At 41.0% G+C, this 25832-nt stretch overlaps 1 protein-coding gene and 1 pseudogene across 3 annotated transcripts in view; both read left to right on the forward strand.

Annotated features, from left to right (window-relative positions):
* The window catches only part of LOC121434341 (broad substrate specificity ATP-binding cassette transporter ABCG2), a 99458-nt gene that overhangs the window by 63982 nt on the left and 9644 nt on the right, over positions 1-25832 (forward strand). For all 3 annotated transcript variants that reach the window (XM_041633221.1, XM_041633201.1, XM_041633210.1), the window contains exons 2-10: positions 847-1047; positions 7598-7657; positions 8446-8560; positions 9111-9263; positions 11614-11771; positions 17034-17185; positions 18778-18882; positions 21097-21347; positions 23875-23957. In XM_041633221.1, the coding sequence (XP_041489155.1) occupies positions 851-1047; positions 7598-7657; positions 8446-8560; positions 9111-9263; positions 11614-11771; positions 17034-17185; positions 18778-18882; positions 21097-21347; positions 23875-23957 (1274 nt within the window). In that variant the 5' untranslated portion in view covers positions 847-850. The remainder of the gene's footprint in view (positions 1-846; positions 1048-7597; positions 7658-8445; positions 8561-9110; positions 9264-11613; positions 11772-17033; positions 17186-18777; positions 18883-21096; positions 21348-23874; positions 23958-25832) is intronic.
* LOC121434352 lies at positions 15040-15480 on the forward strand (annotated as a pseudogene).

Consider the following 25832-nt stretch of genomic DNA (forward strand, 5'->3'; position numbering starts at 1 on the left):
ATCATCTCAGTTAATCTGAAGGTCTTATCAGATAGCTGAAGAGCTTTTTATAGTGTATATTGTGAAATACCTTAAACCTGACCTATAAGCTTAATTCTCATCTTTTGCTTTAAAGCCCTGAATTTTTAAATTGCTCATTTGATATAGCTAATTTTCACAATTTATTTTACATTTTCCTAGAATTTAAATTATTTTCCCACTATGAGTTTGTCACTGGAGACAGTTTAGGAAGGACAAATAACCAGAGTGTATGCTCTGACAGAGAACGTTCTCCTGAGTCTGATTGCACAGCTAAGAGCAATGTTATAAAGTGTAAGATAAAACAATGACAACCAAGCCGATGTGGTATTTATCATGTGGTTTGAATTTATGCTTTATTACATGCCTTTAAAGCTAGGTAAGATGAAGCTTACCCATCTGGTTTTCTCCTTGATTAGTTTGAGTACTGTTCCTATTCAGTTGACTAATTAAAGTCTTATTTCTTAGGCATTTGATGGCTAGTGGGATCAAAGTATTCAAAATTATGTCTGCTCTTCGTTACCTGATCTCAGGTCTTCTCCCAGTGCCATGAGAAGAACGTTCATCTGAATCTACAAATGATAGAGCAGTTTAAAGACTTTAGAAGTCCTGTTATCTGAGCCGGGCGGTGGTAGTGCACGCCTTTAATCCCAGCACTCAGGAGGCAGAGGCAGGCGGATCTCTGGGAGTTCGAGGCCAGCCTGGTCTACAAGAGCTAGTTCCAGGATAGGAACCAAAAGCTACGGAGAAACCCTGTCTCAAAAATCCCCCCCCCCCCCAAAAAAAAGAAGAAGTCCTGTTAATTTACTGTTGCTTTTCCCTCTGTAGAAAGATGTCTTCCAGCAATGACCACGTTTTAGTACCAATGTCTCAGAGAAACACCAACGGCCTTCCTGGAATGAACTCCAGCGACATGACGACGCTTACAGGAGATGTGTTGAGTTTTCACAACATCACCTATCGAGTGAAAATGAAAAGTGGGTTTCTAGGCCGGAAAAAGACTGAGAAGGAAATACTCTCGGATATCAAGTATGTGTATGAACTCTTTAAAGGACTGTTTTGTTTGCCTGCAGTACCTTCACAGGGCTTCTGTTAGCAGCAAGTTATGGATATAGACACATACTTTCATTTCTTTGGTCTAAACTAGGACATAAATTGCTGTATCTCTTGTTAGGCATATATTTTGCTTGCAAAGGAACTGTCAAAAAAATTTTTTTAAAATTGTCTCATCTTTTTGAACATTTTAATGTACCATTTTGTCATGACTTGTAAGTCTTATGTATTAGTGGTAGAGGTCTGACTTTGCAATTTATAGTGTTTTGATTGCAAAGATGTAGTTGTAACCTCAGATTTAGTTACCCAGTCTCTGGAATAGAAGACCTGCGCGCACGCGCACACACACACACACACACACACACACACACACACACACACACACAGAGAGAGAGAGAGAGAGAGAGAGAGAGAGAGAGAGAGAGAGAATTGTGTGTATTTGTACTGAAGAATAGAGACGGCATTATTTGAAGGTCCTGTTTGAATAGATGCACAGTACGTACTGTGAGATGGTACTCAGTGTGTGGATGCATGTTGTGTGTAATGTTGAGGATTAAACTAGAACTTAGTGAATGCTAGACAAGTGTCCCTTGTGATTCTTTTCAAACTCATCACATACTGAGTGTATCATGTGCCCCAGGCTTCACAGTGCGCTTGACTAGGATGGCGTGGCGCGCACATTAGCAAAGGAGGAAACGATTATCTTAGAATCCCCTAGACTAATAAAGTGGAGGCAAATCTTGCTTTTTTTTCTTATTTTTAGTTCAATTTTTATAGTCAAAGGGACAACTAGGATTAATTAATATTCTTGCTCACTCACATCTGGTTAGAGTTTGCATGAGAAAGGTCTTTCCTCTGCCTAAAGGGTTTCTAATCTTTCTCTTGCCCCGAGCTTCAAATAAGAGGTGGTACAGAAAGGATTGCTTTGTTTCCTTATGTTTTGTTTGTGTTAGGTAGTAACATCTCCATTCAAAATGGTTATCATATTGTAAAAACCCTGAGGAGAATCAATTTTTCTTTGGATCTTCATTTTATCTTTTCTTGTCTGAAAGAAAACAATTTGTTCGTGAGAATGCCCAAGATTTTTTTCCCTGGTGTCCAGTCTTTCTATTACACTAACTTTGTCTCATACTCGGCCCCTGAGCTTTTCTTCCTGGTGCTGAAGATCTCAGGAAGAAATCACCATCCTAGTACACGTGTCTGTCATGTAATTGGGTGGGTGGGGGAGGGGATCCATTATACTCTTGCGAAGATCATTAAGCAAATTATTTTGAGATAATTTCAGAATTAAACTGTAACATGGAGGGTCCTGCTAGTTGGGGGTTTCTGTCCCGCCCGGTACCCCAAAACTGTTTAGCCCCAAAGAAAATCACACATAGGTCTCCATAAATTATAAGATGATTGGCCCATTAGCTCTAGCCTCTCATTGACTAACTCTCACATCTTGATTAATCCATTTTTCTGATCTATGTTAGCCATGTGGCTCAGTACCTTTTTTCAGTGGGGCAGATCACATCCTGCTGCTTCAGTGGTCTGGGCAGGAGTGGGAGGAATCAACTTCCTCCTTCCCAGAAGTCTCCTGTTCTCATTACATCATTTCTACTTTCTGTCTGGTTTTCCTGTCTATATTTCCTGTCTGGCTAATCAGCGTTTATTTATAATATGATTGACAGAATACAGACAATTCTCCCGCACCATAGCCTGAGAGGCAGAGACAGACGGATCTCTGTAAATTCAAGGATAGTCTGGTTTACAGAGGGAATTCCAGGACAAAGATACACAGAAAACCTGTCTCAAAAAGCCAAAAGTTATAAAAATAAAAAAAAAGAGGTTAAAATAAAGCCACATAAAGATAAAAAATACACAGAAAATCTTGATACTGTATGTTATTATGCTCTCTTTGAATTGTTTAAATGCTGAGGAAGGAGCAACAGCTGCTAAAAGATATTTGCTTATAAATACTACAGAATTAATCCAAGATAGGATTAATTACAGAGGGAATTCTGTAATTCTGTAAAAATACTTCTTATGTCAAAATAAACCTTAAGCAAACTGAACTCTTAAGTTGCGTTGGGTCGTGGTATTATATCACAGCAGCAGTAGAGTAACCAACACAGCCATATATACTCCTGGATTTCTGTTTTCTTCACTAGCATCAACAACAGTGCATCCCAATCTGGTTGCAGGAAAAACCTTCAGGGTAATTTCCGCTTCTCCTTTACTACTTTGATTTAGTCCTCATTTTTAATATTCCTTTGATACTGAAAGAAGTTCCAGAATCACTGCTGACTTACCCTTCCTGTGACCTGGTCTTGGCTGATGTTCATTTTTTATAGATAATGGTCTATAAAACAATGATAATGATCTGGGTCCTTGGAGTTTTCATTGCTGTTGCAGTGCCATTGCCTCTGTGTTTCTGAATGGGAAGAGCTAGGTAATTTACATATGCATGTATAGACACATATAGACACACACATACTGTTGTTTGAAAAAGAAACCCTGTCTCATATTGAGATGCACATGGATCTTGTTAGGTGGAATGAGAGTGAAGTTGGTAGTGGGTGAGGCTCTGGTGAGGGAGCCGTTAATGGGCATCTACCCTCATCCACATAGCTACTTTCCTAGCTGTGCTTTTCTGTAGCTATCTGTATATAGATAACACCTCATTACCTACTAATATATCAGTTGTAATCTAATACTTTACATTTGATCTGCATTCACATGTTTTCTTTCCCCTCAAGATGTATAAAATTTAGCCACCATTCTTTTCTTCCTTCTATCTTGGGGATTAAACCCAGGGCCTTGGATATGCTAGACAAGTGTTCTACTACCAAGCTGCGTCCTCAGTGTTCATTATTCTTACTGAGCAGCTCAAATGTTCTTATTCTGTCATGGTCATAGAATGATGTATCTAGCTTGTGGCTGTCTCTTCTCTGGTTTCCACCCTCTTTGAAGCTAATGTTCTTGGGTGCTAGTGTTGGCTGTGTAGAACGTATGTAGTCTTCCTGCCGAGAGAGGGAAGAGAAGTCTAATAGAAGTGGCAGGGAGTTGTTAATGTTGAAGTTTAGCTTTTGAAACAAGGTTTAACGAATGCCAAATTAACCTCAAACTCACCATGAAACCAAGAATGGCTTAAATTATTGATCTTCTTGTTTCTATATCCCAGGCTCTAGGATTACAGATGTGACCATCACATCTCCCTAATAAAAAGGATTAATACATTATTTGAATAAAAAAATAACAAATGACTTTTGTGGGCAGATACTTATTTTCAATAAGTGGTTTCCAATTTCTTAATTTATTAATAGAACTTAGTTTAAGTGATACATGAAGATGACATTTACTAATATGAGTATCTTAAGCCGTGGCTTGTTTTGTCTTGTTTTTGTAAAAAAAAAAAAAAGAAAAAAGAAAAGAAAAACATGACTTTCTTAGAAGTACGAAGCTGTAATCTCACTAGTCAGGAGGCTGAGAAAGGAAGATTTCAGTGTGTTGAAGACCAGTTGAGGCTACATAGTTAGTTCTAGGCCAAACTGGACTATAGTGTGAGCAAGTGTCTCAAACAAAAGTCTCAATAATAAAATGTAGATTCCTTTATTCAGTAATTTTGAATGCCAGCTGGGTTCTTGATGTTATGTAGATTTTTTTGCTGCTCTCAGAGACTTTATGTTGTAATTAGGAATTCAGAAACTGGAGTAGTGTCACTGTGTTAATTTCTACTGTGACAGAGGATGAAAAGATACAGCTAAAGCAGCTTGCTCTGAACTGAAGGAATGGGTACATCAGAACCGAGTGTGTGTGTGTGTGTGCGCGTGCGTGCGTGCGTGGTGTGTGTGTGTGTGTGTGTGTGCGTGCGTGCGTGGTGTGTGTGTGTGCCCACACGTGTGAGTGCATTTGTGTCTGATAGTAGGGATATGTCCCTCCTTCAAAACTGATATTCACAGCCTTTATCTAGAAATGGAATAGGGTGGAAGGATTAACTATTGCCCACTAAAATGCAGTAGAAATGACAGGGCTCCTTCAAGGAGCAAAGTCTTCATGTGTCACAGTTCCTACTGAAGGCTCTTATGTGCTCATGAGGGAGGACCGCACACGCAGAGGCTGTAAAGCAATAACTCAGAGTAGGGAATGCTGAGATGGGTGACAGAAGGGTGGAGGGCAGGGTGGGGAAGTCAGGAAATTGTAGGTCACAGTAGAACAGAGGTCATCAGCACACACTGTCTATAAAGAGCCGTATCATAAATGTCTTCAGCTTTATGAGCCATACAGCAATGTTGTAGCTTTATGGCATGAAGCTGATACAGCTCTGTCCAAATCACGCTATTGATGAGAACAGTGAGTAGGTGATGAGCTGTAGTCTGCTTACTCAGGAGGACCCAGACTTCCTTTTGTCATTTGCTTACCTGCTTGCTCTCTTAGCTTATTCCATCTCCTACTAAAGGGTCTCTGTGTCCATAGCGTACATCAAATAATGGTGGGCGAGTGGAGCTGGAATTGACCACTGCCCCAGAGGAGAACTCTTGGGGCCCAGCTTTATTAGTTTTGTTTTTTTTTTTTTTTAATGTCAGAATTCAGTGTAAGTATAAGCTAACCTCAGAGACCCAGTAAACTACCATAGCACATTACTGTTCAGTTTCTGCTTAGATCACTTTGGATTACTTAGTTTTTATATAAGTATGCATTTTTAAATACTGAAAGACTATCGTGGCAGTGAATACTTACTGAATAAAAGATTCTGTTCATTTTTGAGGCAGTTGCTAGGTAGCTGTTGATAAAGGAGATGCATCAAGAGGTATCATTAGATACAGGCTGAAAGTTTACTCAGGCGTCTCTGCCTTCATATGTTGGACAAGTATGTTGGAGAGTAACACATCAAAGAGTAAGAGATTTTTTTGTGTTACAGCTTGATTGAAGCTTAATGACCTGTTATTATATTTGTCTGATATTTCACTGAGAGGTATGTCAGTTAACAGCATAGGGACAATGTCCATTTCACCTTCATCCCCGCCAGCTGTTGTGTAACTGTGATATAACAGACAATAGCTGGTCAGTTCCCCTTGTATTTAAGAGCAGTGAGGCGGACACACTAGAGAGTTTATTGCTCATGACAATGCATGATCATAAGAAAGGTATTTCTAGTCATCATCTAAATGAAATAGTTGGCAGTCTTGACATTCCACTTGGAATAGATGCTGTGTTCTTTGTGGAATGCATCTTGACCTCTTTACCAGTTCTAGAGTCTGAACATGACACCAGCATATTGGATAGGCCAGCTAGGGCTTCTCTTCACCGTTCCTGTGCAGCTGTGATGGGCTTGCCCTTAATTCTCTTGCTCATTTTCTTTAACATCTTACTTGTCACCTTTAGGATAAAATTCATACTTTCTTGAATATCATCACAGTCAACAGTGCTGTAAGTTTTCCATCTTGGTCAAGCTAAATATCCATTTAGTTTGTTGAAACAGATGGCTGTGAATTGTGTGCCTGTAAGTCAGTATTAAACCCTTTACAGTAAAGGTGACGATCTCTTCCAAGAGTGTGTGTTTCCCTCTCTAATTGGCAATACTTTTTTCATTGTTTCAACTTTGTGTGTGTGTGTGTGTGTGTGTGTGTGTGTGTGTGTGTGTGTGTAGGGAGGGAGAGAGAGAGAGAGAGAGAGAGAGAGAGAGAGGAACAAGAAAGAGAAAACAGATACAGACAGAAACAGACAGACACCAGGACAAACATGGAGGACAGAGGACAATTTTTGGGAGTCTGTTCTCTCCTTCCATCATGGCTTCTGGGGCTTAAACTTTGGTCTTCAGACTTTCATAGCCAGTGTTTTGCCTGCTGAGGCATCTTGTCTACTGTGTGTCACATACTGTATTCATCCTAATACTGGGGCTTCTAGTTAAGGTACTTTGACGTTTTAATCTGATTAGATTTAATAATGAGAACATCACTCGCTGGTATTCTACAAGTATTGATTGTTCTGAACTTAGCTAGGTAGTAAATGAAACAATTTAAAGATACTAAGCATCACTCAGAAGCTTTATGTGCTTTATGTTGTTTTGAAGGCTATATAATAGGAATGCAAAGTCTTTGAGAATCTTACTTCTTTATTTCAGGAATCTGTTATTTTAAGAATCTTATAGTAGAATCTTTCTTACGTAAAAGAATTTAAGTTGCTGTTCCTGGGATTGAACCCAGGGCCTCAGGCATGACAAGCATGGGCTCTTCCATTGAGTACTATTCTCAACTCAATATCAAGGAACCTGGAACATTGGCCATTTTCAAAAGATTGTTGTTTTAAAAGCAACTTACAAAACAGTAGTAAAAGAAAGGAATTCAGAAGGACATGACTGTTTCTCATAGGTACTCGTGGCTGATAGTCTTTAGATTAGACTTCTAACATCAGCTTTGTTTATCTTCACTAGGTTGTTCTATTTGCATTTTTATCTTCCTTTATTAGTGCATTAAGTGCAGATGTTAACTTTAAAGAATTTCATGTAAAATACAACATTGAAGCAATATGGTTTTGTTTCTAGTGGGATCATGAAACCTGGCCTCAATGCCATATTGGGACCCACAGGCGGAGGCAAGTCTTCGTGAGTATAACATACCTATAAATAAGCCTTTTCTGTTTATTAACCATCCCATTTATGTGTACAGTCATTGGCTGATTATTTGCAGTGTCTGTCTGATCTGGTCTTAGGTGCTGTGGGTAACGTGGGGTTGAACTATGTCATGATTTTGTGGTAAGGGCCAGAAATATTCATTAGGTCAGCTTTAGTAATAGCACATGATGACATGGTTGGGATAGAGTGGTAGACCATATTGTGTATTAGTGAGGAGGTAAAAGAATGAAGTAATATTGAAAGTGAAGATGTGTAGGGAAAGTATGATTGAAGTCGTGAATACTAGTTAAACCACATGTTGTCCATGTTGTGATCTCCAAGTCCATTGGCCAAGAGGGTCATTTTGGGGAGGTCCTGCTACTTAAATCAATGTTTTCTTGCTTTTATAGTTTGGGATTGGTGGTAGCACATAATGAAAAAGAAGCCGAGAATTTAAAACATGGAAACCTGGTTTTTGTTTTATTTTCCTTGTTTGATTTTCGAGGCAGTGTATCAACTATGTAGCTCTGGCTAGCCTGGAACTCACTATGTGGACTGGGTTATCCTTAAACTCACAACAGATCCTCTTGCCTCTGTCCCCTGAGTGCTGGGATGAAAGGTGTGTGACACCATGCTCAGCCTATAAATTTGTTTTATATAAATGTATCGACTGGTTAAATTTGAACATTAGCAGAAGTTGCATTTCGAGCAGCTAAGCAGTATGGCCTTATGTAGAAGGAAAGACTATCCTCATAGTGTAACATACATGTCCTTCTCAGGTTATTAGATGTCTTAGCGGCAAGGAAGGATCCACGAGGATTATCTGGAGATGTTCTGATAAACGGCGCACCTCAACCTGCCAATTTCAAATGTACTTCAGGCTATGTGGTTCAAGTGAGTATAAGTGGATCGGGGCACTATATGTGAAAGTGCATTTGCTGATAGTGTAGTTTGCTGCCAATTGAGTGGAAAACACGATCAAGGACCAACATATTGGCACCAGACTTTTATAATCTTCCTTTACATGGGGGATGGTGTTAAAGGGAAAGACAGAGATGACCTGGAATGTGACCCTTATGGGGCAGTGATATCAGTTCTGGCTGCTATGTAATTTCTACAAAATAAATAAAGTTTACCCTTCCTTCACCTTCTTTCTTCCCATTATAGATGTCTGTCTGCCAAACCCTTCTGCCAGGCAGCCTTAAGATGTCTAGTAACAGTCATTATATTACATGTGTTCTGTTGGGTGTACAGCCAGGCAATGCAAATGATAACACTGTAGGTGTTTGTATAATCAGGTCCTGCAGCCTAAGAGAATGTGCAGGCCACCAGTAGCCAGAGTTTTACCCTGGATGCATTCTGTGTGTGGATCGAACTACATGTACTCAAATGATGTCCTTAGAAAAGACTCACTTATCTCACTAAAATATCCCCTTCTCTTAAGGATGATGTCGTGATGGGCACCCTGACAGTGAGAGAAAACTTACAGTTCTCAGCAGCCCTACGGCTTCCAACAACTATGAAGAATCATGAAAAAAATGAACGGATTAACATGGTCATTAAAGAGTTGGGGCTGGAGAAAGTAGCAGATTCCAAGGTATGAAAACCCCTCATAGTATCATAGCTAGAAAATAGTTTTGCGCAGGCAATTTAACCTTAACTTCACGTTTCCTACAATGTCTGCAGCCCAAAGTAACTGCTTTCTGCATGATGTGAAATAATTGTTTTTGTTTTTTTCTTCTTATTTATTTATTATGTATACAATATTCTGTCTGCATGTATGTCTGCAGGCCAGAAGAGGGCACCAGACCTCATTACAGATGGTTGTGAGCCACCATGTGGTTGCTGGAAATTGAACTCAGAACCTTTGGAAGAGCAGGTAGTGCTCTTAACCACTGAGCCATCTCCCCAGCCCCGCAATAATTGTTTTTGTAAGGTAACTTAGAAATTAAGATGGGGGAAAAAAAAACCCTAATCATGGCTGATTCCTGGAAATGGGAGAAGTGTCCCTCATAGGACTGTTTCTGTATGCCCTTCCACCAGCCCCATCCTTCAAGTCACAGCTTGCTGTGTATCGGCTCTAACTGCTCTGCTCCTTCTTCAGGAATAGCTGTGAAACAAGAAAGACAAGAATCCAAAGGTCCTTGCTCTGCATGCGTCATTTTGCTGCAATTTGGCTTCTAAAATTGTAGTTGGTCACATTAGGATTTACTTAGCAATTTGTCCAATGTTCAAGTTACTTTTCTTTTTTTTTTTAAGTTACTTTTCTGTAGTTTGTCTCTTGACAGTTTTATTTCTCCTCCTTTCCTTCCCACTCTCCTTTTTTTCCTTATCTACTGTCAGTATTTGTTTCCAGACTCCCACATGCTAGGCTTTTTTTTTTTTTTGTAAACTTTAGAGAGTTAAAAAAAACAAATAGAAATACTGCTTCTCCTTTTGAGAGTTATACAGGATCAGGAAGGGGAATTAGACAAAGACAGTGGATGAACTTTACAAATGATCAACCCATATAGTTTTGCTGAGCATTTGAGCATTGCATGAAAATAGAATGGCTGTAGCTTAACCCTCTCCTGCCCATCCTTATTTTCCTCTGTAGAGGCAATGGATAATGGTGATTGCATGGAACTGTTGCTTCTCTTGGTGCTTGCTAGCAGTCTTTCCTGTGCTGTGTATTTTGTTGGGAAGAATAACCTTGTGATCACATCATTTGGCTTTATTTCTGAATTACTGTGTTTGCTTTGCTATGGCACTGTTTGCTTGCTTGATTTTATCTTCCTAGGATACTTTTCCTTGACTCTGTTAAGTTTTTCTTCTTTTCGTATGTCCTGGGGCCTCATTCCTGCTCGGCAAGTGCTGCATAACTGGACTATCCCTCCATCATGTTTTTTACCTTTAAGCAGTCTCTCCTAGAAGTTACTTGTTTGGATATCCAGAAGAAATATAGAGAGATACTTATTACTGACTTTTTAGAATTAATATCTCTAAGTTATTAAAATATTTTATTTTGTAAAACAGTAAGTGTAACACAAAAAATAGTCTGTTTACTATAATGTTAAGGTTGTTAGGTAAAATAATGATATAATTGGCGATACTTATTTGTGTAGATTTCTCAGTTGCTAACATCTCAGGCTGTGCTCTCTCCAGCTGTTTCTTACTGGAGGACATAAAAGAAATCTTCATAGTTCCTCACCCTCAGTACATGCCGTGCTCCTGTAAAAACCAGATGTGATACAAGGCATGCAGCCCAGTGGTAGAACATGTGCTTAGCACGTGCAAGACCCTTGATTCCATACCATTATCAGCTAGCAAAATGAAAGAAAATCGTATTGTATTTATTCTCTTTTGTCAAATTGTCTTCAAAAGTTTCTTGTAATTCAGTTTTTATTAGGACCCGGTTAAGGTTCATGAATAATAACACTGGGTTATGGCTCCCTGGATTTGTGTGATTCCAGAACCATTTACTGCTTTCTGCGTCCCTTCTCCCAGCCCTTCCTACTGCAGTCCCCACATCATGACAGTGGTGGTTGAAAAGGTTGGCCAGTTTTTCTGTGAAATACCCCACTTTCTGGGTTATTTCAGATAAGGACGAGTCAGAAATTCTGCAGTGAATTAGTGTGTAGGTACACAGCATCAAATCGGAGCCCGAAAAGCTCTTAAAATGGTGGTGTAGAATGTGAGCTTTTCTCTTCCCGCTCGACTACATCTGCGTAGGGACCATGGGGGTGGGGGGAGCGCGAGGGCCAGGTGCTGGGTGGTGAATTATTGTCAGCATGCTCCCTTTCCCTCTTTCTTGCCTATTTAAGACTAAAATTTTACTGTATCTTCTAGTGTTCTCATTCATTGGTGAAGCTGGAGGCAGTTCAGAGACAATTGGGGCTGCACAGGTCTGTCTGCCAGATGCTGGTGATGGTGTTCACTCTCGTTGATAAAGATGACACTTGCTTTAGGTTGGAACCCAGTTTATCCGCGGTGTCTCTGGAGGAGAAAGGAAGCGGACGAGCATAGGAATGGAGCTGATCACCGACCCTTCCATTCTCTTCCTGGATGAGCCCACAACTGGTTTGGACTCAAGCACAGCAAATGCTGTCCTCTTGCTCCTGAAGAGGTAAATGCTACAAGAGCACTGATCTTTCATTTTTTCCTATCTGGTCACTCATATGTGACTGGTGGTGTTCTTTGTGTAGGAGATTCAGACGTAAACGGAATCTCTCCCTACTTCGTTAAGGGAAAGAAGTGATAAGAAAGATTAAATAAGAGGCAGAAATGATGGCTGTGGTGGGCCTGGGTCGCTGTTTTAAAGAGCAGGAAGGTCAAGGAGGATCTAGCGCGTGGACTTAGGACCTGGGAGGAGGCATGAGAGACCTGGCTGTCTCTAGCCACAGAATCTGGCTGGAGGGAACAGCCAGTGGCCCCAAGGCAGAAGATGCCTGATGATATGTCTGGAACATTAAATAGACATGTGAACCTAGTTACCGTGGGACGGTACATATTAGCTATTGTACAGTTAAAACGAAGCACCACAGACTGGTGGCTTAAGAAGAGAAGCCAGTCTTTTCCAAGCGCTACTGTGCAAACTTACCACCTGCCCTTTGGTAAACAGTGATGATTCCGTAGGTCTGAAGTGGAGTCCTGGAGTCTTCACCGGGGACTCCCAGGGGACATGCTCATTCTGCTATCCCTAGTCCTCAGACCCACGCTGAGGTTCAGGCCTCACACAGCTCTGTTCCTCCGGGTAGCTCCTGTTGCCTTCTGGTTCTTACAGTTCCTGAGTGAATGTGTCATGAGTTTATTTGCTTCAGTCTCTCTTCCCCCTTTTGATTTTTAAATTTCATTGTACATGTTCATTGTACCGTGGCACCATGTTGCATAGGGGCATTTTCACACAAATACATGTTGTAAGTTGAGCACACCCATCCATATGTGCTCCTGTTCCCTTCTGTCCCCTAGACAGTTTCACTTCTGCTTTTATATAAGTACATGCATGATTTTATGTGTCTATAAAATTTAAGAACCCCAGATGAGAAAAGACAGGATATTTGTCTTTATGAGACTGGTTTAATTTAATGTGATTTTCTCTGGTTACATCTGCTTTCCTGCAAATTCCATATCTTATATTTCCTTGTCTCCCCATTTCTGTCTTTACTTAGATTCTTCATCTAATACTATCCACACATACCTTCTTATGTTATACTCTCTTGAGTGTGTTCTTCTACCTTCTGTACCTTTCTCCCATAGGTCACTCCTGGGGAGCCCTTGATATTCATTCTACTTGATAAACTTCAGACCGAGCTTCACATTTTATATTTGGTATATACAAAACCCCTAGATGCATCTGTTGTTTTTTTTGGATTTTTGTTTTTAAAGCCCTGGCTGACTTAGAATTCACTCTGTAGACCAGAAAAGAAAGACTAGCCTGAAATTCAGGGATCTGTTTACTTCTGCCTCCTAAGTGCTGGCACAAACTATCCAGCTCTGGCTTGTTTAGTATGCCATATACCTTTGGGCACACTGTTTTCAGATAGTTGGTACTTAAAAATATGTAAGTCAAATTATTTCTCAGAAATCATTTCCCAAGAACAGTTTTAAGTGGTGATTTGGCTTTAAACAGTGATTTTTCCTGTCATAAGCAATAACTCCTCTGAATAGGTAACTAGCATTGTTTCTGCCTGAGATCAAATCTTACCCTTGCTTCTTATTTATTCTAACAGTGTGGCCAGTTGCTTGAGCTTTAAGCCTACTCAGTAAATGAAGGAAAACAATAGCATTGGAAGTGCTTATAACAATATTATAGCGAGCCGGGCAGTGGTGGTGCGCGCCTTTAATCCCAGCACTTGGGAGGCAGAGGCAGGCAGATCTCTGTGAGTTCGAGACCAACCTGGTCTACAAGAGCTAGTTCTAGCACAGGCTCCAAAACCACAGAGAAACCCTGTCTCGAAAAACAAAAAACAAAAAACAAACAAACAAAAAAAAGGCCTGTACTAAACAATATTATAGCAATTGAAAATGAGATTGCCTGTAAAGCATTAGCAACTATGCGGTAAGCACTCACACATGCTTCTTTACTACCAGAGCAAAAGAATGGAAACCCACTTATAACAAGCCAGAAGCTAAGGGCCTTTCAGTTGGTTTTCTTTCCTGTACTCTTCATATAATAAGGGTAAAGGTGCACCAGCTCTTTCCCTGACTGTGCTCTAGTAGATACATTGTAGTACTCAGCTCTTTCCCTGACTACACTCTGGTAGATACATTGTAGTACTCAGCTCTTTCCCTGACTACTCTCTGGTAGATACATTGTAGTACTCAGCTCTTTCCCTGACTGTGCTCTGGTAGATACATTGTAGTACTCAGCTCTTTCCCTGACTACTCTCTGGTAGATACATTGTAGTACTCAGCTCTTTCCCTGACTACACTCTGGTAGATACATTGTAGTACTCAGCTCTTTCCCTGACTGTGCTCTGGTAGATACATTGTAGTACTCAGCTCTTTCCCTGACTACACTCTGGTAGATATGTCTAACTTTGTCAATGTCGCATATGCTCCCACACTCACATAGCGTATTCCAAGGGTGCATGCTGTCATCACAGGACTGGCTCTTTGTCCTCTTACTTTATCGTGGTCCCTTACAGCAGCCCTCCTCTTAGGCACTCTGACCTGCTGCCCCTTCTGTATTGCTTGTTGCCAGCTCCAAAGCGTTTAGAGCAGTCTGTGCCCCAAGCCCTTCGACAGCTCATAGGGTAACTTGAGCGGGAATGGTGGGGTGAGGCTGTAGGAGTTGACAGACTTCCTGGTAGGCAGACCGAGGAAGAGGGGCTGTGAATAGATTATAAAGATAGAGAGTTCTGAGATTGCCCAGCTTCTTCCTCACAGTCCTGACCTGAGACAAAAGACTGGCAGCTTACAAAGGCCTGCTAGGTTTTTATTCTTTCCAGTACCCCCTCATCCTTGCCTGTGGACCACTCTGACAAGTTCAAGACCAAACCAGGATGTGTTTACCCTGAACTTGTGGACCTATTAGCTTCCCTGATTCTATTCAAACTGACCAACCCTAAACGGCCCCTTCAGAGGTTCTTTAAAATTCCCCATTATCAATGAGAGGCCAGGGTTTGGTGTCTGTGTCCCTAAGCAGGGGTCCTTCTTTCTGTGTACCCTGCCATATGTCTGTATGTTCTTCACCTTAATAAAAAGCCTTCCTTTGCTGTGTGTGCGTGTGAGCATGTGTGTGCATTCATGTGTGTGCGTGCGCACGTTCTCCCAGAGATTCTGGTCTGTGAAAACTGTCTTCGTGACTGTATCTGTCAAGAAACATTCTAGTGAATTTTGTTCTGCCACAGCTCCTTTCTTAAGAAATTGTGGCTGGCTAGTAGCTTGAGGTATTGGTGGGAGCTGCCGAGTGGCACGAGCAGCTATTACCAGAGCCGGAGCTGCCGGTTAAACCTGATTAAGATGACGACCTCCCCAAAGCACCGAGACTTTGTGGCAGAGCCCATGGGGGAAAAGCCAGTGGGGAGCCTGGCCAGGATTGGTGAAGTCCTGGGCAAGAAGCTGGAGGAAAGGGGCTTTGATAAGGCTTATGTGGTTCTTGGCCAGTTCCTGGTGCTATAGAAAGATGAAGACCTCTTTCCAGAATGGCTGAAAGACATGTGTGGTGCCAATGCCAAGCAGTCCCGGGACTGCTTTGGGTGCCTTCGAGAATGGTGTGATGCCTTCTGGTAGTGCACTCTGGGGACTCCTCAACTGCCCAGCCACAAAATCTAGTCTCCAGAGTCAGCAGCTGGGTGGGGCTCCTCCCTGACCCCATGAAGGAAGACATTGCTGTTGTCACAGTCACCTCCTGTGTACTCCGGGGTCTTTTGGGAGTTCTCTTCCCCACAGCCTTTCATCTGTTTTGGAATTCTTGCCCTTGCATCCCTTGCCCCTCCTCCCCCTGCAGGTCCGTGGCAACAGCTACCAGCTTTCCTGAATGGATTTCTGGCCCCTTTCTCCCTCCTTTCACCATCTGTTGGATGCCCTTTGCCCTTTGGCTCCTTTTTTTTTAGTCACTCTCCTTATAAACATTTCTAGACTAATAAAGTCAGTGGCCTTCCTGGTTGGTCTTCTGTGTTGGAAAGCAGGTGGACTGGGATTGTGTCTTCCCCAGGGTTGAACACATCTACCTCACTTCTTATTAGTGTAGACCGAAACTGGTGGCTTCCCTTTCCCCTCCTAAGAGGGAGTCACCCTAGCCATGTGGGCCTTGGGCAGGTGCCCTAGGTGTCCCAATTCCTAAATAATGTGGGAAAGACTGTGGGTTGATTTCTTCCTGGGAGCCAGGTAGGCTGCAGGCTTCCAGATGTCAACAGTTGGTCAAGCAGCACCTGGTGGAAAAGTCAGTAGGAGTCAAAGTTACCAGGAAGAGGGTGGATAGGATGTAGGTAAGAGGTCACCTGCCAGTCATCCTGTCACCTGCTCTCTACCTCTGGGAAGAACGGGTGGGACGCTTGCTGTTTGTCCAGCTACCATAGCAATGAAATAATTAAACGTGAAAACTAAATTCCAGTCCCGCTGTTGTCAAGCTCATGTGAACACCTGAAACTGACGTCTTTGTAAGCATTTTTAGATTATTCGATTTTGGAGAGGTGAAGAGATTTGGGGCTCAGAAAAGCAAGTTTGCCCATGAACTTGCTGCAAGAAAATAGCCACTTGAACTCAGATTGTAATTTGGTAGACTGTTCTATGTCATGTAACCAATGATCTCTGAGGCTCAGCTTCCTCATATGGGTGAGGGCTGTGGGGACCAGGTACAATTCTGCTTACACTCCCTCCTGCTTGGTGTTCATTCCACCAACAGAAAGCATCACTGATGGTTTGGGGGGCCTTGGTCCTGCCTCAGAGTGAAGTGTCAGGCTTTGTTGACTTCCCATGGGAAGCCTTACCCTTTCTGAGGAGTGCAGGGCAGGGTGGAGAGGGAGTGGGAACAGGGATAACTGTAAAATGAGAAAAATTGTATTTAAAAAATAATTAATAAAAAAAGAAAAAAGTGTAAAAAAAATAAAGAAAAAAAGAAATTGTGGCTGGATTTGTGTCTTGGGTTTTTGTTTGTTTATTTATAATGATTAAGTCTAAGGCGCCTCCCATGCTAAGCACTTTATTCACAGCTGGTCTCCAAGACTGCTGTACACCCAGCTGCTCTAGCTTTTAACAAAAGCATCAAGTCTCATTTCCCTAGGTATCAGGCAGATATCTTGAGATGAGCTGATGCTGTATGTGTGTATGAGAAAATCAAGTTGAAATTGGGACAGATGTTCAAAGAGCAGGAATAAAGTATTTTTTAACAATAAATGTAAGGATGAGAATCTTAATGACTTGTTATTTTCTTCCTATAATGTAGGATGTCAAAACACGGTCGAACAATCATCTTCTCCATTCATCAGCCTCGGTATTCCATCTTTAAGTTGTTCGACAGCCTCACCTTATTGGCCTCAGGGAAACTCATGTTCCATGGGCCTGCGCAGGCGGCTTTGGAGTACTTTGCCTCAGCAGGTATGGTTGGTTGTTTCCCATGTGGTGGGTCCTTCCCTCCCATGTGGCTAGAGCAGACGGTCCACAGGACTGCTGTGTAGTCTCCATGCTGGCCTTCCTCTCTCCTAACATGCTTGCTCAGGTCTGTGTCTCTTCATTGTGCTGTTTGAACATCTGTGGCATTTGTGTCTAAGTGTCTCTCTCTAATGGGCCCAGGCTGCTTCTGTTCCCCAGTCATGGTGGCCTTGCCCTGGAAGTGCAGAGTCACAGTTAGCACTTGGGTCAGTTGAACAGTTTTGGGAAGGACGTAGGATTGTTGTCTCCTTGACTACAGGGCAGGTCCCAGCTTTTCTAGTCACCAGGCAGGTGATCTTGGTGGGCTTCCCAGAGGACTCATGGAAGGATACTTAACTTTCTGGTGGCATTAGGTTGCCAGTTTAGTCTGTGAGTGGGTCTGAGTGACTAGTCTCAACTCTCACTTTGATGAGCCTGCATTTTTGGCTCTTCTGAGTTGCTTTCTTCTATTGCAGATTAAATTGCATGATTTCTTTGTATTTTTAGGAGCGTCTGCATTATAAATGTGCCCACGTGTAGGGCTGGTGCCCTGAGAGGTCAGAATAGAGCACCTGACCCCTTAGTACTAGGATCACAGAAGGTTCTGAGCTACCATGGAGGAGTTCTAGGAGCCAAACCTGGGTCCTCTACAAGAACAAGTGCTCTTAACTGCTGAGCCATCTCTTCAACCCTGTGATTTCATTTTAAATGCAGTGGTTTTCATTTTTATAGATGATTATAGATGATTCTTCATGACCTCAAATAAAATTATAAATATTTGTTATCCATCATCCTTAATTTTTAAAAACTTAATCTGTCATTTAAAATAAGTGAGCATATCTTGGTTAAGAGCCCTTGCTTCTCTTCCAGGAGACCTTGGTTTGATTCCCAGCACTCACGGGATAACTCTTAACTGTCTGTAATTCTAATCCCCAGAGATCCTGTCTTCTGTCTCTACATGTAGACACCAGACCCACATGGAAAACATCCATACACATTAAGAAAAAAAGATTTTTGAAGAAAAAATAGAATAATTGAGCCCACACGAGTGGAACGTTCAGTGGCTGTTGTTCTGAGAGGACTGTGAAGTTGAGGTCAGAGGTTAAGGTGTGCTGTACTCTCCATGTTCTCTGAGAATGCGGACCAGAGCTTGCATTCCCTTTGGCACTGTGGCAGTATGACAGATGAGAATTGCAGCCTCTCCACTCAGCTAAAGAAGCGATAATGGTGCCGACCTGATGTCAGAGAACACAAAGACTGCTAATGTTTTCCTTTCCTGATCTGGATTTAGATCTTGGAGGGAAGAGTAGCAACACCAGATCGTATCAGTAGCCCTTTGCAGGCCGTAGTTTATGGTGAACACCAACGTAAGATGCTCTCGAGTGTCCAGAATTCCTTCTGAGTTATTGAAATATTTATTAAGAGAAATGGTGTATTGGTGAAGGGAAAGTGAGAAGAGGGAGAACTTGTTAGGTTCTGCCTTCCCAAGCCTCCACTCCCTCACCCTCTAAGGTTCTAAGACCATCATGTTTGTGTCCTTGCATTGCCTTCTCTTCTAGGTTACCAGTGTGAGCCGTACAATAACCCTGCCGATTTCTTCCTGGATGTCATCAATGGAGATTCTTCTGCTGTAGTGTTAAATAGAGAGGAAGAACCCCAGAGAGGTGTGTGACTCGCGTAGAGTTTGCATTGGTGTCTGTTGCTTTGATGACCCATAGGAGTGTGGCTCACGAATACGTGCTCTCATAGGCCAGGCAGGACTACATAGTGAGATCCTGCCTCAAAACAAAGCAAAAAGATGCTTTTGAAATTCATGTTAATTCAGCGTGAAAGTTGTCAGTAGGCAGACTGTTGTTTGTAAGTGCTTGGCTGTTTATCTAATTTGTAAATGAGCGTTTTCCTGAAAGGCTCAGTTGTGAGGCAACTTTCCACTTTAAAATGGTTATTTTTATAGTGTTAGTCAGGGTTCTCTAGAGGAATAGAACTGATAGATTCTATCATATTGGATATGTATATATGTGTGCATGAATGAGCGTGGTTTACAGGCTGTGGTCCAGCTAGTTAAAAATGGCCGTCTACCAACAGAAAGTCCAAGAGTCCAGTAGTTGTTCAGTCCGTGAGGCTAGATATCTCACCTGGTATGTTGGAATCTTGAAGAAGTAGTCTCAAACGCCAGTGATGGGATGCCTCAGCAGCAGGATATATGAACCCACCAGTAAGACTGAGGACAAGGGGGAAGAATCAAGAGCTTCCTTTTTCCATGTCTTTTATATATGCTGCCACCACGAGTTATAGCCCAGATTTAAGATGAGTTTTCCCATCTTAAAAGGTCCAGATTTAGGGTTGGTCTTCCCACCTCAAGTTAGTCAACCCATAAAAATCACTCAGGTGTATCTAGCCATTTGGATTTTAACTAATTCCAGATGTAGTCAACTTGACAACTAAGAATAGCCATCACAAGTGTTTTATAAACGGACTGGATAGGGTGTCTCAGTGCTTTTAATCCCAGCTTGTCATCACTTGAGATGCAGAGAGGCAGAGCCAGGGAGATACCTGTGAGTTCAAGGCTAGCCTGGTCTACATAGCAAGTTTCAGGCCAGCCAGGACTATATAATGATATCCTATTTCAAAATAAACAAACAAACATACAAACAAACCCCAAGAAATGGCAAGTTTTGCATTTGAGTATAGTAAAAGACAAAAAAATTAACTCTGTACAGTAGTATAATGTCTATTTGAATAATTAGGGTCTAAACTGATAGAAAAAGTCAGTGATTTTCTCTATCATAAGATGTGGTCATACACAGATAAATTAGCTGTTTCTGTGATATGTAAATCAATAACAGAGTAACTTTATTATTTTGAGAGTATTTTTCTGTGCAGCCCTCGCTGGCCTTGAACTCATTATGTTATGTAGACCAGACTGTCCCCAGATTCAGAGATCCATTTGCCTCTGCGTGCTGAATGCTGGGATTAAAGGTACACGCCACCGCGTCTGTCCCCACTCCAGAGGTAGTGGGATCTGGGAGGATGGAGAGGATAAATGAGGTGAACTAAAGAGTAAAGCTCTGATGTGTTCAAGCTGTACACAATCACAAGGACAAACCTCACATGGCAAAAAAAAAAAGCAAAAACTGTGTGACATTAATTGAATAATAGCAGGAAGCCATAATGAGTGATCTTAAGTAAACTCACTCCTATCTGCTCCACCTAGGAGGAGCACACATTCCAAGAAGAATTTCACGTTTTGAAGAAACTGAGGTCACAAGGTGTCCAAGGTGTCTTAGTTAGGCTTTTATTGCTGTGAGGGGACACCACAACCACAGCAACTCTTATTTAAAAAAGCATTTAATTGGCGCTGACCTTAATTTTGTTGGTTCAGAGGTTTAGTCCATTGTCATCATGGTGACAGGCAGACACGATGCTGTAGGGTAGCTGAGTTCTACATCTGGATCCTCGAGGAGCAGGAAGAGGCAGACCTCAGAGCCCACCCCCAGTGACACACTTTCTCCAATAAAAACACACATGTTCCAGCAAGAACACACCTCCTAATAGTGCCAGTTCTTATGAGCCCTTGGGACCATTTTCATTCAAACACAAGACTAGTTTTCTTGGAGTGTTCTCTCAAGCACTTAGAATTCTCTTTACATGACTCCATTCCTAGACCATGTTCTGACATATGCCCAGCCAATATTTTATTTATATATATATATAGATACACACCCACGCACACACACATATATATCACATGCAGTATTATATACATATATACACAATTCTAGAATTAAGGAATCATAGAAGTATGGAACCGTAGAAAAATGAGTTAAATTAGTTGTTATGTGTTAATATTTCACTTCTTTATCCACATTTATCCAAAGAAAACAAAACTGAAGAGCCCTCCAAGAGAGAGAAGCCAATCATAGAAAACTTAGCTGAGTTTTATGCCAACTCCTCCATCTACAGAGAAACAAAAGCTGAATTAGATCGACTTCCAAGGAATCAAAAAAAGAAAGGAATATTAGCCTTCAAAGAGACGACGTATACTACCTCCTTCTGTCATCAACTCAGATGGATTGCCAAGCGTTCATTCAAAAACTTGCTGGGGAACCCTCAGGCCTCCGTAGCTCAGGTAACCTGACAGATGCGGCTGTGCTATGAAGTACTCACAAGGACAAACTCGGCTCCTGGTCTTCTTGCCCTGCTACTATTATTTATTTTCTAGTTTCCTGTCATTTCCACTGTATCTTTATTAACAGATACTGAAGTTTCACTTTCAAATTGCATAAACAACACTCTTTGTGGTTCTCTCCCCTAAGTAGTAAAATCTGATAAAAGTTATTCTTAGTTCTTGTCTTACAAAAATGCTCATTTGTCCTGGTTTGTCTTTGGTGTCATACCTTACTGACTTTTGCATAGGATATTTTTGGTAGTCTTATGTTTTTGATTTTCATGAGCATTGAGTTGATACAGTGTGTCATGGTGTTGTCATGATACATCTTTTCTTCTATTTGTAATAGTTGAACTTTGGTTTGAACCGGTTAGTTATTTACACGATTTAGACTTAGCATATAACCAGAGGTGACTGTATTTGGAAGATCTCAGAACGAGTGTGGTGTCTGTATAAAAATATTTCATCTGTTTAGTGTACTAACATTTTTCTGATCAAAGCCATTTGGAAGAGACTATCAGCCTCTTGTAGAGCCGCTAATGGCTGGCTATGGTCTTGCATGTTTTATGCCTGTAATGACTGCACCACAAACATAATTCCGAACACACTTTCAAAAAATATTAAATATATTTTCATAAAGATATAATAACACTTTTAAAGAATTGTATTACATTTTTTGTTCAAAAATGCAGAGGTCAGATGCAGAAATCTTATAGATACGCTCCTTCATTCTATTATACAAGACTTGGCATAGCTGTTCCAAGTTTGCTTTTCTGTTTGCTGTGGTGAAACACTGGCCTAATGAAACAGTGGGAGGAAAGGTTACAGGTTAGAGTCCACTATGGAGGGCAGGAAGGCGGGAATTGAGGCAGAGAGCATGGAGGCCACTGCTTTCTGACTTGTCTCCCCTGACTTTCTTACATAGATGAGGCTCACCTGCCAAGGATGGCCATTTGCCATAGTGGGACGATCCCTCCTACATACGTTAGGAATAAAGAAAATGCTCGTGTCCAGACTGTCCACCAGCCACTCTAGTGGAGGCAGTTTTTCTATGGAAGTTCCATCTTCCCTGCTGTGTCAAGTTGACAACCCACACTAGCCACCATAAAAATAAAATATAAAATAAATATAAAAGTAAAAATTTGCCAGGGTAATAGGCTTTCCCCGTGCTAAATTTCTACCTTAATAGCAAAGAGACTTGTAATTCTCTCGTGAATATGGTATTTCCAGGTCTTCAGAGCACATACTTCTCTTGCAGAGGACCTGCATTCATTCCCAGTCACCTCTAACTCGAGCTCCAATAGGAACTGACACCTCAGGCCTCCTTGGGCACATGCTCTCATGTGTACTAGTGTGCACGCATGCACACACTCATACACACATACACACACACACACACACACACACTCAATGCTTTAAGCTAGAAGAGTTGACTTTTTCATAAACACAAATATTATGTATTGGTGAAGCTATATAGACTATTAAACGTATGCGTATAACCAGTTTAGTTCCGTTCATGCTGTACTTCATGTTTTGATACTGTTAAAGTATTAAGAATTTTTTGAGCTTTGAAATTTCAATATATATATAAATGGATATTTCATTTTTAGATGAGCATTTCATACATTTTAAAAATTACCTGCTGATAATATATTAATAAATATAATCCTCCAAATAAATAACATTATATAATCTTTGCCCCTTGCTTCTTGAAGCATCCTTAAAAGACTTCTTCTCCAAAGTGTTGCTAGTGCGGTCTCCCTGGGGGCAGTCTGCGCAGATCGGTTAAGTGAGAGGAGTTGACTGTGAAGGTGCAGAGGAAGCATCTCGGGTGTTGTGGGGCAGAAGGCCCAGTGGGTGGATGGAGAAGTGGTGAGAGAGGAGACGATAATGAAAGCCTCTGAATGTCCCACAGAAAGAAGGGGTTTTTGTTTTGTTTTCTTTTTTGCTTTGTTTGTTTGTTGTGTTTTTTTGTCAGTGATGCTGCACAGACTGAGCTCACCCCTACTTCTACTTGGGGGTGTGTTCATTAATTTTTTTTTTGTCTTCCACATTAAAAGACAAGGCATCCTGTTCTCACTTGAACCTCTTGTATGAAACTTTGTCCATTGGCACAAAAGTTTAATTCAGTTCAGTTCAGAACTCTTAGTCACTTAGTCACTTTGGTTTGTCCTCAAAATAACCTCTTCAGGTTCCCTATGCACCATTCACAGATCCAGTGTCTGACCTGGGACTTCCCTGACTGCTGGAGCAGTGGAAGGAATCTTAGGGGCTGTTCTGTTGACTGACAGCAAATGCTTGGTTTTCAGTTTACTCTAGAAAGCAGTCTAATAATATATTCTATCCCATACGTTCCCAGGAACCCTATCATAACCAAGTGTACAAAGTGAGATTGGACTTTATATGTATATTTTAAAATAATAAATAATACGCAAGCATTTTAATCTCTAATGGGAACTCTTTTATCTTTCTTTTCCTTTTTGAAAAGCTAATTGTCACAATCATACTGGCACTGATTATTGGTGCGATTTACTTTGACCTGAAAAATGATTCCTCAGGAATCCAGAATAGGTAAGTAAATTTGGATTTTCCCCCATTCTGTAGGATAGAAATGAGTATGGACTTGTTCTAAGCAAAATAAGAGAGAAAAGTATAATTTACAAAAGTAGTACAGTAGTCTACTCCAGAGGCAGAGCAACAAAATTTGGATCTTGGTTTTGAAAAAATAGTGTTCTTTCTTTAAAGTGTTCTTTCTTTCTTATGAATATTGATTAAGGATTTAACCTTAATACAAGTTCATGGTAAACGTCACTGTATCATTGTAGGTCGAAATGAGCTGCTGAATTGAAAACTTCATGAGTTGCCTTTTTCTTTTTTTTTTTTTTTTGGTTTTTCGAGACAGGGTTTCTCTGTGGTTTTTTGGAGCCTGTCCTGGAACTAGCTCTGTAGACCAGGCTGGTCTCGAACTCACAGAGATCCGCCTGCCTCTGCCTCCCGAGTGCTGGGATTAAAGGCGTGCGCCACCACCGCCCGGCTATGAGTTGCCTTTTTTGATGTAACCATACAAAAGATTAAATATAACCAATCTTAAGTATGTGTAGTTCATTAAGAACATTCACACTGTTGTGACATTTGACAACCTCCAACTCCAGATGAGATTTTTTTTTCCTTAATGGAGCCACCTTATCTATTAAATTAAATCCATAAGTAATTCTTCAGTGCTGACCTCATCTCCCGGGAAGCACCATCCGACTTTGCATCTCTAATGTACCTCTTCTGGAAGATATATGATATCTTAAGTATTTGTCATTTGATGACCGACTTATTTCCCTTATATAATGTCTTAATGGTTCATCCATTTTGCAAGTTGGTCAGAATTTCCTTTGTAAGGCTGATTTAGTCGTGTGTGTGTATGTGCTCACTTTCTGTATTTATCCATTTGCCTGTGTCTGAACATTTGTGTTGCTTCGCCCTTTGGTTGTGTGAGTGAAGTTAGGGCTCTGCAGGCTTCTTTGGCACCCCAGTTTTCAGCTCTCTCAGGAACTGTACCAGTAGAATTGCTAAATTATGATAAGTTTTTAAAGAAATGGGAAGTTTGTCTCCCTGACAGCTTTGTCGTTTTTCCATTCGTGACTGTAGCACACAGGTGCTTCAATTTTTCCATACCATGAGTAGTTATTTACTTTCTGATAATGAAGGTCAATTTATATCTATTTTAGTCCTTTGTCTATTTTATTATTTGTTGTTGGGTTTTATGAATCCTTTATTTTTCTGTACTATTTTTCCTTATCAGATAGACGTTTTGCGAGTATTTTCTCTAATTCTGTAGGATGTTTTCTCTGTGTTGATAGTATCTGTTAGCGCATGCATGCTTTTGATTTTGGTATTGTTTGCTTTTGACTATTGCTTGTGAAACAGCTTCCCTGTATAGGTTATAATTTATTTGACTTGAAAGTTGAGTCCATGTGTATGTAAGATTCAGTTTATTTGAGCTCTTTGCTATGATAATGTGTAAATTCAGTCATAATTGTGTCCTTAATTTTTCTAAAGACTTGGGTGTGTTTGGAGGCTTTGATTGTATGTGTGTCTGTGCACCATAGTGTGTACCTGGTGCCTGAGAATGCCGGAAGAGGGTGTCACATTGCTTAAAACTGGAATTACAGATGTTTGTGAGCAGCAATGTAGGTGCTGGAAATCAAACTCAAGTTCTCTGGAGGAGCAGTTAGTGCTCTTAACTCCTGAGATATCTCTCCAGGACATCCTTGACAATTTTGTTTTCATAATAACTTAGGTTTGTTTTTTTTTGTCTTTGTTTTTTTTTTTTTTTTTTTTTTTTGAGATGGTTTTCTTACTGTGTTTCGAAGACTGGCTTGAATTCATCATCTGAAGTTATTGATCTTCTTGCCTCAACCTCCTAAGTAGCTGCTACTAAAAGTAGATGCTACT

The sequence above is a fragment of the Microtus oregoni genome, unplaced genomic scaffold (genome assembly GCF_018167655.1).
Source record: "Microtus oregoni isolate MIOR12 unplaced genomic scaffold, Mior012 000002F_ref0000024, whole genome shotgun sequence".
Classification (NCBI taxonomy): domain Eukaryota; kingdom Metazoa; phylum Chordata; class Mammalia; order Rodentia; family Cricetidae; genus Microtus; species Microtus oregoni.